This window comes from Nothoprocta perdicaria, unplaced genomic scaffold, assembly GCF_003342845.1.
Source record: "Nothoprocta perdicaria isolate Ctin4 unplaced genomic scaffold, notPer1 scaffold_107, whole genome shotgun sequence".
NCBI lineage: Eukaryota > Metazoa > Chordata > Aves > Tinamiformes > Tinamidae > Nothoprocta > Nothoprocta perdicaria.
In genome coordinates this window covers 2211524-2225032 of record NW_020454172.1, presented here as the reverse complement: position 1 = coordinate 2225032, position 13509 = coordinate 2211524, and the positions used below count along the sequence as shown (strand labels likewise).

Here is a 13509-nt window from a genome sequence, read left to right as displayed (position 1 = left end):
TGGCAGCTTTCTCCCCTGCTCCGTGCCCAGAAAACAGCAGGTTTGGGGGGGTGGATGGGAGGAATGGGGAAGCAGACCCGGAGCAGCGCAGCCAGCCAGGCCGGAGGTTCCTTGGATGGGGCCATCACCACGTCCCATCCTGCTGCAGCTCCCTGGCCCGCTGCCAGCAGGACTGGGACTGATGGGGACAGAACATAAAAACAGCCCAGACACATGGGAAATACATATATATAGAGAGAGAGCACGCGCGCGCAGTTTGGCTGTTTGTTCAGATGCTTTTATAGCTTCTCACTGCACCGCGCAAGGAGGCCATGGGGGCTTGGGGGTTTTGCGAGGCGGAGGACTGCACTTAGCCCGTGCTGCGGTAACGGCTGTGGGCTAATCCGTGCTGGCAGGCGGGAAGCGCCCGCGCCTGCTCCGGGCTGCGCAGCCGCAGCCAGGCCTGTGTGCGGCTCCCGCCCGCGCGCTGGGAACGCGGCCCGAGAGGGGCCCGGGCGGCCGCCAGCCCCGGCCCTGCGGAGGCGCCAGGCAGCCCTGCGGTCGACTCTGCCCCACGGACGCTTGGTGAGCGGAGCTCTCGTCTGCAGCTCGCAGGGCTTTCGCTTACGGCCGTGCTGTGTTACAGGAGAGCATTCAGTTTCACAGAACACGACTGAACATTTTAAAGCTTCTTTGCACTTAGAAACAGTGAAAGCATTTCATTTCCCCCCGTATCTTGTGTCTGCCCTCATACAAGGCTCTCTGGGAAGTRTTGTGGCCGGCATCTCCATGCACAGCCCTGACTTTGCTTCAGGAAACGCAGTGTAACCCATGACTTGGTGGCGTGTGCAGAAAACAGCTCTTTGCTGGGTTCCCGTGGGTGGGACCCCTCATCCCCAAAGTGCAGGGTCTTCCATCGTGGGAGAGGCGCCTCGCTGACGGCTCAGGAAGACTTGCCAGGGCGGGAGGGACAAGGAAAGGAAGATGAGAAGGTCCCTTCTAGGCACCGGGTGGCACCCGCTCCTGCCCGTCCCACATCTCCCCACTGCCCACAGGACTCCATCGATTACATCCCTCGTTTCTTGTTGTTATCCATTATTAATGGGATCACTTTTCTGTCCTTTGTACATGAAGGCAAATTTTGTGTGAAAATCAATGGAGGGAGCACCGCCAATGGCACGTTTGGCTTCGCTCGCTTTCATCTCCCGCGCGGCTCCCAGGGGAGGGCAGTGCATTATGGAGCCCGGCGGATGGATGGGGAGATCGTAAACCCGCAGCGAGAGCTGAGCGCGTCAGGCCCCGGCCTCGCACGCGGCTTCCTCAGGTGGTGCCAGCGCCCGCCTGGCTCGTCAGGCGGGTTTGCGTCTGGGTTCAGGTCCATGTTCGGGTCCAGGTTTGGGTCCATGTTCGGGTCCATGCTCAGGTCCATGTTCAGGTCCAGGTTTGAGTTCTCCTCCTCCTGCCCACGCTGCTCCACTAAAGAGCCCGCACCTCGGCCTGAGTTTTGTGTTTGCCTGTGTTTTTCTGCACACATGCCTATGTGCTCGTGCAAATAAAAATGAATTGTTATGGGGCATGTTTTACAGCCCCCATGGCCAGGACGGAGGGTCCAAGGCCCCTTGTGAAAGCGCCTGGACTAGGGCCGGTTTGGARAGCCCGGTAGGGCTCAGCCTTGGGAGCGTTTGCAGCCGGGAGGGAGCTCCTCCTTGAGGCGTTGTTAAAGGTGCATCAGTGACTGCTTTCTGGGTCATTATTACTAGCTATTTTCAGTCAAACTGTTTTCCTAGCCCTGATTTTTCTTCTTTTGAATAATAGAAAATTTAGCTTTATCCCTCTCCTAGTCAGTGCAATGTGGATTTCACTCTATACAAACTTGTCAAAACATGGCATAAAACAGAGGTTCTGCCAGACCCACAAGGACTGACAATGTTTCCTTGAGCGTCGGCGGTGCTGACGCCGGGATGTCCGGGGAACGGGATGCAGGGGCTGCCAGGGGAGGTGCAGGGGCAGCTCCGGGCAGAGGAGATCCCAGCACATAGCTGAGGGCCCATCAGACCCCACTCGAGTTTTCCCCAGAGTTCAGGTTGGTTCTGGCTTTGCCTCTGGCCTCCCCAGCCACAGGGTTTAAAAGCTCTGCCTCAGGTCTCTGTTTAACTCTGGCTTTGTCTCCCGGGTTTAGATGCAGCCTAGTGCTGCCCAGTGCACACGAGGGGCTGCCGTGGGCCCCGGCTTCGTCCCCTCGCTGCAGCCCAGCCGTGTCACAGCACCGGCAGGGCTGCACTGCCAGCCTGGGGTGCGGACCTGTTGGCAGCTGCCGACAAACCCCCAAACCTCTAATTAACCCCCAAAAGAAGGCTGGGATGCCCAGCCGGACAACTGGCCCTGCTCAGAGTGTGCGTGGTCCCAGGGCTCCCATGGCACTGCCCAGGCAGAGCCTCAAGGGATTGGAGCAGCACGAGGGCCGGGGGTCCTGTGCAGGCAGGAGGGGCTCTGGGGGCCGGGAGCAGCTGGGCTGTCCTGGTGCCGACCTGGATCTCCCGGCCACATGGCCGAGCTTTGTCTCCTGCACAAACCCATCCTGGCAGAGCCATCCCACCCGATGCTGCTGCTGGTGATGGGAACAGAAGGAATCCCTGATATCCTGGGGAGCCTTGGGAGTAGCTCCAAGGCCGGGCGGCAGCGCTTCCCCGCAGTTTGCAGCTGTGCATCCCATCCCGCCAGCGCTGAGCGCCACTCCAGGGGTTCCCAAGCTGGTCCCCCCACCTCATGCTGTTGCCCATGCAGCCATCACCCCCACACCAGGGCAGCATCCTTGGCCAGCTGAGATTTCTACCCACAACTCTTACGCAGCTGGGCGGCACTCAATTGCCCAGGGATTTCCCCTTCCAGTACCACTAGGTATTCTCCAAAATAGGAGCTTCATAGTACACRCGATGCACTAGGCTGTGTTAGAGAGCTCATATCCCCAGGATCACAAATACAGGTGGCATTTCTGCAGCCAACATAACCCTGCAAAGTCTCTCCAAGGCTGGAGCGCTTGTGGTTMGGGCTCCAGTGGGATGTGTAGGGATGGAGCAGGGTGGTCAGCCCCAGGCCGTGAGGCTGGAGTGGTGCCGCACACCGGTTTGACTGTAGACCAGGTCAGCAGTCCTTGACAGCCCCAAAGCCCTTTCTCCCTTCCATTCATTCCCCTTTGGCACCTTTATAGCTTAGGGCACTACTCATCAAGGACAAAATGCAAACRGCTGCTCTGTGTCCTTGGCACCAAACATGGGTTCTGAACTACCTCTGCCAGGGTCAGTGGCAAATTTTATCCCCAGCTCCTGGAAGACCAGGTGAGTTTCCTCTATYGCAGTGCATTTATCTGAACCAGACCCCCCAGGGCTAGAGCCAGTGAAAATCTGGGAATGAATAATGRTCAAAAAAATACATACCTGGTCTCCAAAGTAAAATCGCCAGTGAAGCACTCAGGTGCTAGATATGGTGCCTGGGCAGAGCAAGGCTCAAGCTCCGCATGCCGGGTAAAAAGAAACCTGGAATTTGTCGAGAGTGAAAGGGAATCATCTCAGCTTCAAGCGCCCCGAATCTACGCAAGAGCCCCTGGGTGCAAACGTATGTCCGAGAGGAGCAGAGCGGGGAGCAGCGGCACAGGCAAGAGGAGCAGGTAACGCAGGGTTCCGGGCAGCACCCCCGAGAGTGACGGTCCTCGCAGATTAGGTGCAAAACTTCCATTTAGAGCTGGATTTTCATTTTAAGCCCTTTTCTATACCTGGCCGAAAAGGACAAATGCAGAGTTGTCACATAAACATAGCGGTCACAAAAGCAATCACAAAAAAAAGCAAGCGGTCAGTGACTCGTTTGCCGTTTTGGCAGCAGTACGAACCCGGTTCCTCCTGACAGGGAGAGGCAGCGGATGCGGCACCGAATCTGCGGSTCCCCCCGCCTCAGTCCTGCTTTAGGAGGCTAAAAGCTGCGCTGGTTCCGCGCTGGAAGACAAAAGGCTGATGAGACGCAGAGCTCGCAACGCCCGCACTTCAGCTTGGGTGTTTCCACCAGCGCCTCTTCCCAAATCTGGGGGCCTTCGTTTTGAAAACTTTTTAATCTGAGTGTGTCAAAAATTATATATTTCAATTGTAACAACGAGGACGACAAGAAATCCCGGCGCAGCTCTGCGGGGCTTTGCCGGGAATCTCCGCCGGGCCCCGGCGCAGCCGCCCCGCAGCGGGCGGGCGCGGGCGGGTTCCCGCAGCGCGGGGCTGCGGCGGAGAATCCGGAGCGGCGCCGCCGCGACCCCCCCAGCCCGGCCCGGAGCAGCCCCGGGCCCGCAGCGCCGCGAGCAGCGCGGGGTGGAGGTGCCCCTTACCTGGCGCGGCTGCAGGAGCCGGCGGAGCCGCAGCCCGAGCCGGCACGGGCAGCCGAGGAGCTGCCGCGCGGGCGGCGAAGAGAAGACGCCGGCGGAGCTGCCTTCTGCCCCTTTTATACCACGGTAGGCGATTAATATTACATCATCCTTATTTTAAATTTTCAAAACCCGCAATATAGTGTAATGGCATAAGGGCATTTATTATTAAAGGATATTTGATTGGGGAAAAATCGTTGGGGCTGATTGGAAAATCGCGGAGCGAGGGAGCGCTCGGGCTGGRCGCAGTTAGACGGCTGGACTCGCGAGGTGCGTCCCCGACGGGGGGGCGGGCGGCCCGGCCCCAGGCCAGATACTTGGCACCCACCGAGACGCTGCGGGCAGATATTGAGAGGAGGATCGTACTCCGAGCATTAATTTTTAATCGTTAAGGTGCTTCTGGGAATCAGAAATAAAAGCCTCCCCCCTTTCCAGCAGCGCTGGGAACGACCCCGTCACGGGTTTGGGTCAGGGACATTTTGTTGCTGCTGTTTAAATCGAACCGCAGCGGCCGCATCCGCTCCGCGAGCTCCGCGGCCGGGTGCGGAGCGGTGCGGAGCGGGCGGCCCCGGGACGGCCGCGGGGAAAACGTCCCGCGGAAGGTCCCGCTGTCAGCGCATCGATTCGTTTGGGCTTGCTATCCTGGCGTCCAGGGCGCGGGAGGAGAGGAGGAAAGAAAAGACCCCTTCTCTTCGGGTTGAAAAATAAAGGCTTTATTCCAGAGTCAGAGTGAGGAACACCGTTCGTTTCAGAGTTTTTCTCCAAGGGATGGGGCGGACTAAATGGATAAACCGTGAGAGCGGAGCGGAGCGGGTCACAGCGACACTCAAACCGGGTGGGACGGAGCCGGGCCGGGCGGCTCCGCCTGCGCCGCCGCGTCCCACACGGCTCTTCTCGTGGCTGGTCAGAGTCCGGATCCCGGGGGTCCCCGAGTCCCCGCTGCCTTCGGCCCCGGGACCCCGCCCGACGGTGCTCGCCGGGGGCCGAGCGGCCTCAGCGGGCGGCGCGGACCCGGCCCGACCCGATCCGCGCCAGGACCGAGCGGGGCGCGCGGAGCCGGGTCCTCGGGGCGGCGCGGGGCCGGTACCGGGGCCGGGCCGGGGCCGCCGCCCGCCGTCAGTGCACGGCCGAGTACTTCATGCGCTTCTGCTTCTGGCGCTGGTTGCAGAACCAAACGCGCACCACGTTCTTCTTGAGGTCGAGCTTCTCGGCGATGGCGGCGATCTTCTCGGAGGAGGGCCGCGGCTGCAGGGCGAAATAGGCCTCCAGCGAGCGCTTCTCGGGCGCCGCGATGGACGTGCGCTTGCGCTTGCGCTCGGCGCCGGCGAAGAGCTCGGGCTTGGCGGCGCGGTCGCGGTGCGCGGCCTCGGCCTCCTCCAGCCAGGCCTGCAGCACGGGCCGCAGCGCCATCATGTTGTTGTGCGACAGCGTGAGCGACTCGAAGCGGCAGATGGTGCTCTGGCTGAGCGAGCCCACGCCCGGGATCTTCAGGTTGGCCAGGGCCGCCCCCACGTCGGCCTGGGTCACCCCCAGCTTGATGCGGCGCTGCTTGAAGCGCTCCGCGAAGGCCTCCAGCTCCCGCGGGTCGGACTCCACGTCGGGGAGACAGGGCGGCGCGGGAAGCGGCGGCGCGGGGCCCCCGGGGGGGCCCATGCCCATGGCCAGGTGGCCCATGGCGCCCAGCGGGTGCGGCGGCAGCGGCGGCGGCGCGGCCGGCGGCTCGCCCAGCCCCCCGACGGCCAGCGAGGGCGACAGGTGCTCCAGCAGGTCGCCGTCGAGCGGCGCGTGCACGGCGTGGTGCGGGTGCGGGAGCGCGGCGGGCAGCGGCAGGGCYGCGCCCGCGGAGCCGGAGCCGCAGGGCACGCTGCTCATGGCGTGGTAGGTCGCGTCGGGCTTGAACGGGTGGCTCTTGCCGTGCGAGGCGATGTCGACGGCGGCCAGCGCCTCGGCGCGGGCCAGCAGGCTCTCATCAAAGCTCCCGAATATATTGCCCTGGAGCTGCGAGCAAGAATGCGCATCGTGCAGTCAGTGGGGAATACTGTCATCTCCGGATTAAAACCCTTCCCGCGCGCAGAGATTCCTCCTCAAAGCTCAGGTCATAAAAATTAATATGAAGGCAGAAGCTGTGCTTGGATAGACATGTGGATCAGAGACACGAGTGAGAGGGAGCGGGGAGCGGGGGAGAGCGGCTCAGAGATACGCGATTGTTCTGGGGACATGAAAAAAACATTAAGCGAGTGTCTGTCAAAAAATGTGCCTTAAAGCAGTAATTGCGCTCAATCTACATACCTGCGGGGCGGGGAGGCAGACCCTGCGCATCGCCTCCGAGCTGGAGTGCAGGCTGGAGTACTTGGGCTCCGGCAGGGCAGCGTGCATGGCGAAGGGCTGCTTGGCGTTCATGGCCATCATCCTCGCGCCCCGCAAGGGCGGACGGGCAGCCCCGCGCGTGGCCTCGGGCTCGTCCGCGCCGCTCGCCACTGTCACAGTGAGCTGTCCCCGGCGACGGAGCTTCCCTGGCCTCGCTCGCTGCCGCCCCCCCACCTGCCTCCTCACTCATCTTACACGGCGCTGGGGCCGCGCGCAGGCGTGATGAGCGGCGGCAGCGCCCGCGCCGTCGGGCCGCGGGCCGCCGAGGGCCCGGGCGGCGGCGGCGCGGAGCGGGGCGGCCCAGCGAGCCCGGCCCACGAGGCGCCCGGGCCGGGAGGGGGCCGCAGACGGGCGGAGGGGCTGTGTTTGGGGAAGGGGGCGCAGGGAGGGGACATCTCTGGGCGCTGGGCTGGGGTCGGGGGCACGCGGATCCCGCCCGCACAAACTGCCGGCTGCTCCTCGGGGCTGCGGGGCCGTAGTTCTGCCTCGCACGTGGGGCTCTGCGCTCGCCTCCCTCCCCGCAGGAGCCCCGGGGGAGCCTGTGGGACTACCCTCCCTTTCGGCACCCCCGCGCTGGGGGCTCCGGGACGGGCTGCCGAGCTCCGAGCTGCTCCAGCAGCGGTGCCRCGACCCCGAGCCCGTCTCCAAATGTCCCCGCTCGGAGCCGCTCCTGGCGCGCGGGGCGTCCCCCCCACCGCCCCCCGCGTTCCAGGATAAACCGAACAAGCTCCGGGCAACAAAAAGGAAAAGCACCCCCTTTTTTCTAGCTCCTGCGTGATTAACGGAAACGCGAACACAGGGCTCAGCGTAGGGGAACGATGACATAACGCGACCCGCGAGCTGCCAGCGAGCCCGACAGGCAGCGGCTCCAATCGCGATCCCGAGTCCCCAGCGCAGGGCCCAGCCCCGTTGGCTCCGTCCCCGCGGCGGGCGCCGCTCGGGGTCGCGGCCGCCGCTTCTTGCCCGGGCAAATCTGCCCCTGAAACCGGAGAGGGAGGCTCGGCCCGGGGTAGGCAGCGCTAGCGGACGGAGCTCCGTTACACGGGAGGAAGGACCCGGGGGGGAATAAAACTCAGTTGATTTCAGCATTTGGCGGTGGGTAAAGAGGATCTGTGGGTGAGATTTTTATTTAAAAAAAAAAAAAAAAAAAAAAGAAAAGTACAAGGAAATAATTTCACTCAGGATTTATTTTTCCTTTCAGAGGAAATCGTGAGAAATCCATCTATATGGATAGAACATGGAGCTTCTTGAATGTCCTCGGTGCAGCTTCAAGTTCCAGAGAGACCAGAAAGTTCCTTGCCGGCGGGAGCAGCTTCTCCGAGCACTGAAATTACCCTGCAAACGCGCACGGAGCTGCCTGCCAGCCCGCACAGTGGCTGGTATTAAACACTCTGGAATACACCACAAAGCACAGGAGAGAAAGCTAAGCTCGGGGGTGTTAAGCATTTTAAACTCCTATAACTGGCTAGTGATAAAGGCTGTGCCGTGCTCACGTGCATTTTAGGGGCTGGAAACATCTAATCTTTGACTATGACAAGAAAACAAACACACGGAGACACCTAGAGAAGGGTAGTCCTGAAGTGGGAGCGATTTTACTATTGAGCAGTAATTCACTTTTGATTTCTCACAATCTTCACATATCTTCAGACTTGCTGGTCTGTGGCTCTCAGCATTTTGCAAATGTGAAGTTTCTAGTTCTTAAAAATAAATAAACAAGCAAATAAAATCTACTCATATTTAATCGTTTAAAGCATTCAAGGGCTTTAATAGATAGAGAACAGCAGCCAGCGCTCGCTCGGTTTCCTGCTGAAGGTGCTGGGTTGTATGCGGTGTTCAGAGAAAACCGGAGATGTTTCCCTTGCGATAAAACGCGGTTCCTTCGGGATGCGCTCGCACTTCCTCGCCGCCGATCCCGAAGCGAGTGACCCTGAGCGAGACGCTCCGGATCGAGGCTCCGCGCAGACCCAGCAGCTTCCGCGGGGTCTGCGCCGGAGCCGCCGGCACCGCGGGGAGCGGCGGCGCGAAGCTCCAGCACCGGGGACAGATCCGCGCAGCCTGCGCGCTCCCTGCTCTGCTCGGCCCCGCGCAGCCTGCGCGCTCCCTGCTCTGCTCGGCCCCGCGCTCCCTGCTCGGCCCCGCGCAGCCTGCGCGCTCCCTGCTCTGCTCGGCCCCGCGCTCCCTGCTCGGCCCCGCGCTCCCTGCTCGGCCCCGCGCAGGTTGCGCGGGCGCGGGGGGCGCGCAAAGCAGAGCGCGGCCCCTCAGCGCAGCCTCCTGCCATCTGGGACATGTGCGCGTTGTGGTGAGGCTCCGCACCCTGATTTATGATAAAAAATTTAAAGGAAATCATTTATATTTCAGAGGGCCTAAATAGCTGCATGAAAGTTTTATCTAAAGTGGCACCATATTTATAGGCTGCCCTGCTATGGGCAGGTAATTAATARAGGGATTAATTTCATGCCTTTGTTTTGGTTGAATCCCGCCTTTCTTCAGCRCTCCCTGGTCAAGGTAAACGAGCGGGAGAGCCGGGCAGCGCTGGGTGCAGCGGGGGCAGCGCCTGCTCCCCGGCCTGGCTGCAGGGGCTCCGTCCCGGCCTGCCCCTTTCCCCAGCCCCTGCCCTTCCTTCCCTCCCTCCCCGCGTGTCCGTGAGGGCTCTTGGACTCAGAGCTGCCGGGAGGGCTGCAACTGGAGCCCTCGGCACCCAGCCCGCGCGCACCCCRCTGCTCCAAGCGCTCCTTGCCTCCCAAAGGCACTGGCTTTTCCACCGGAACCMGGCCAGGCTGATCTAGCTGCTCAGCTCATGTTAATTAAAGCTGTAAAATATTGATGCCCCTGGCCCTGTCTGCTGCCGTTACACCTTACAGACAGCGGAGAGGAGTCCAAAGGATAAACAATAACAAGTTAAAAGAGCCCAGATGGTTTCCCATCAGAAACTATCTGCAGACTCAAAGGTGTCACTGCAATAGATTTGAAAGATCATTCACCTACCAGTAAATAATTAATAGCGTTTCTGGAAGGAAAAAAGAGCCAGAGCCATACCCCGATGAAACATCACTGGTGACTCACACAAAACCTGAAGGTAAAAGTCAGATTCAAAGCCCAGGTTTTATCCATGGTGCTATTTTATTCTTTGTCACAATTTGAAGATTTGTATCCATTTTCCCAATATATCAAAATGTCCTGTTCTCATTCAGAATTTAATTCAAAGGCCGTTGCAGTCCAGATGTTGCCAYGAGGCCCTCAGTTTTGTTTCATAATTTCATAATAAATGCTTGAACGTACCCAGCCTGAGCACCCAGCCTGGTGATTGGGACGTGTSACTTAACGCAGCGTCACCCCGCTGTCCTCCCTTCAGCAGACTGAGCAGCACTGGCACCCGTGGGCGCAGGCCCTGGTCTCGCCTCTSGTCTCCTGCGGTCGCTGTTTTTGAACCCGCCCCGTTTGTGTCCAGTGTGGCTGCTCTGCAAGGGGGCACCTGCGGCGCTTCCCATGCGAGGGCYGAGCAGATGCGGAGCCGGATGGGAGCTGGAGACCTTGTCCCGTCCTGCCCCGTGCGAGCACAGAGCCCCTTGGGCTTCCTGATCACCTATGGTGAGCATCCCACACCCTGAACCCGGGGGATTTTTTTCCACCCCTTAGCAATTTTATTCATTGCATATGTGACAAAGCAGGGATGTTTTTCAGCACTGACCCGGGTGACCAGGCAAGTTCTGCTGAGACACGTGTGTTACCCTGCAGTGTGCAATGCTGCCGGCGAGGCGCCGGCTCGGGCGCGTCCGCCCGGCACTCGGGGTTTCGGGCACGTTTGTGGCAGGCAGGGCCGCCCACGGCATGATACGGCCATTCCACCGCGCAATCTGATCGAGGAAATAGCTAGGATTACCCAGACGGTCAATTATTCATCAGCTAAACGGCCCAGCATCAATTACCTGGCTTGATTCTCTTCTTCATTAAGGAGATTGAAGAGCCCAAGTTAACAAAGCGAGAGGGGGGTTGCTAAGCTACAGGAGGCCCCTCCGCGGTGCCGGGCGGCCGGGACAGGGGTGACGGCGCTGGGCGGCACCGCGGCCCCCGGCTCCTGCAGGAGCCCCCGTGCATGAGGCCGAAGGCTACGGGGACTCAGCAGGGAGGCAGAGTTGGCCCAAGTGTTGGCTCCGTCTCCGTGTGGACACCAGGAGAGTCTTCCTGGGGCCCTGAACCAGGAGAAAAGGAACTCGAGATAAAAAAGAGGGCGCAACACTGTTCTGGGATGCATTGGAGCAATGGGGAGCAGAGGTGGGACACATAGGAGCCCCCGTGCAGCTCCCCTCAAAGCTCGTTGTGCACAGAAGAGCAATCACAATAAACTATAAGCCACAAAACTGTAAACTCGTAGAGCTACCCAGGCCAGGGCACCAGCTCCCAGCCACTCCAGGGTGGCAAGGCAAGCCTTAAATGTGAGAAAATAAAAACAATAAAGCCTGGGCATTTCATTAAGAGAAAATATCAAAATTCTTATTAACCAGAATTCCCCATTAATGTTTGTGTCACCCATCTTGTTTGACACGTGTTGCTGTGTTCTGCAGTGTTCAGTGCCTCAGTATAAAATAATGATGCTCACAGCCTACCTTAGATGATCCCAAAGGCAGCTGGTGGAATGGGGACAGGCTTATGGTCAGGTACTGGGCAAGCTGGTGGCCTGATGCTGGTTGCKGAACTCGCTACAAGAGAGCAATGGGGAAGTACTTATAATTTGCATGATTTACACAAAAACCTCTTGTTTTCATTGTCTATCATCACCAAACAAAACWAAACAAAACAGGTTCTGCCGTGGAAAGTGTCAGATGAAGGCACTTCTCAGGGAAACCCTAAGAAATACAGTTTTTAGATACTTTTCTAGTCACAAATAGTTCTAGAAATTCAGGTATTTCTTCTAACATTCCTAGTATGGAAGATGTTTGTCTGCAGATATGGAGAAAACAGGAAAAATAATACCTGCCTACTTCTTCAGAGGTTATCATATGAGCTACAAGAAATGGAGTGTTTCCTAGTATTAATCTTAGTAAAAAAAAAAAAAAGAAAAAAAAAGAAAAAAAAAAGCCTTTAGCATTATAGAAATGTTGTGGCACATCAGGAAACCCTCCGTGCCCAGGCCCAGCTCCCCTAGAAGCCCCAAACGCTGGTTTCCTGGGAAGTGAGCAGGAGAACCATCCCGACTCGCAGCAGAAGCATTTGGAAAACTGATGCAATCTCGTTTTTAAATTTTTCAGTAAACAAGGTTTTGATTTGAGGTAGCAGGAATGCAAGATGCCAGGCAGCTCGTACGAACCGGGAGGTCTTCCTTGTACTCATTTGTAGCCGGCATAAATTATAGAGCTTGTTTCTTGTATCTTTCCCTGAAATTAAAGTTGTAAGAAAGGACACGGCGGTGCTTGTTCAAAGCAGAGCCCCGCCGCTCCCGACGAAGGCGCCACGACCACCACGACAGTGCTTTGCAGAGTGGGGAGGGGGACCGGGAACTCAGCTGCCACCCACCTCTTCCTCCGTATATTTGCTTTTAATTCTAGAATTATATCTAAATGTAGTCTAACACAACTCCATTCCACGAGAAATTAATGAGGAACAAACATTAATTATTGATGTTGTGAAACAGTAGGTCTGCTAATGTTCCTGCTAATCAACAAGTCAAACAGCTGTATCTTCATCAGGGCAGGCTTGGAGGGAGGCAAGAAGAGCAGCACCGGCGCTCCTCGCCGGAGCCCCCAGGTTCTGCATTTGCTTCTTGCATTTCTCCATCGTGAACTCCTGCTATTTCCAAAGCAAACCCACAGTTAGGATATTGAATTGGAATTACCACAGCAAAGCGTCGGCTGCAGGCTTGGCCCAGCTCAGCTGGAGCTGCTGGGAATTCCTGCSCTGACTTCACCCGCCTTTGGATTCAGCCCTTTTTGGGAAAAAATGAGATAATGAGACAAGGAGAAGAACAAACTGGGGAAGAAGAGGGATTCGGGTACACAGAGCTGAACTGGAGCCCCGTGTTCGGCACCTCTGGTGTTGCAGTGGGAGGATCACGGCCTTCCCTTCCAAGACAGGAGCCACCCAACACGTCAGTGCTGGGGCTTCCCTCTCATGCTGCACATTTGTTGGGGTGAATGCAATGAACTGAACCTACATAAATGATGCCATTTAGGCATTTGTCTAAGAGAAGACACTTAAAAATTAAACTCTAGGCTTAAGGGGAAAAAAATCAAGACCTAATTAGAGAGCGAGCTGTTTTCTGATAAGAGTTTGGCATATCAAGCACATATTAAAAACACTTTTCCCCCAGAGGGGYGAAAGCCCCGGGCGTGGGAGCCCCGAGCGGCTCCCGCGGAGGCGCCGAGAGCAAGGCCGAGGATGCAGCCAAGCGGCCTCGCGCCTCCTGCCAACGCACCCATTTATCTCCTAGTTGTGTTTTCAGCCTCATCCATGCAGCACTAGAAGCAACATTGTGCATTTCCCCACTTCCTTAAGAGCGCATCCATGGTGACCAAAATGAAGATAAAGCAAAGCATTCTTCGCCAGGGAAAACCAAACAGCCAATGGATTGAACTTGTTGGAAATGGGGCTTTCAGCGCCCACCTTTGAAACACGCAGTTTCTTCAGAACACGCCGTTGCTGGCAAAGACCCATGGGTCTGGGCAGTGTTGCCGACACCCCTGTGGACGCACAATGGGAGCGTTTTCAATATTTGTGTGTGGATCTGCCCTGTGCCCCACGTGCTGGTTGTGCCTGCGCCCCATGTACTG

The 13509-nt window shown here is 58.1% G+C and overlaps 1 protein-coding gene across 1 annotated transcript; it reads right to left on the bottom strand.

Annotated features, from left to right (window-relative positions):
* Window positions 1–5494: 5494 nt before the first annotated feature.
* POU4F3 (POU class 4 homeobox 3) lies at window positions 5495–6787 on the bottom strand. Its single transcript, XM_026046140.1, has 2 exons — window positions 6668–6787; window positions 5495–6376 (listed from the first exon to the last, which is right to left on the bottom strand). Exons 1-2 carry the CDS (start codon window positions 6785–6787, stop codon window positions 5495–5497), a joined length of 1002 nt encoding a protein of 333 aa, XP_025901925.1.
* Window positions 6788–13509: the final 6722 nt, after the last annotated feature.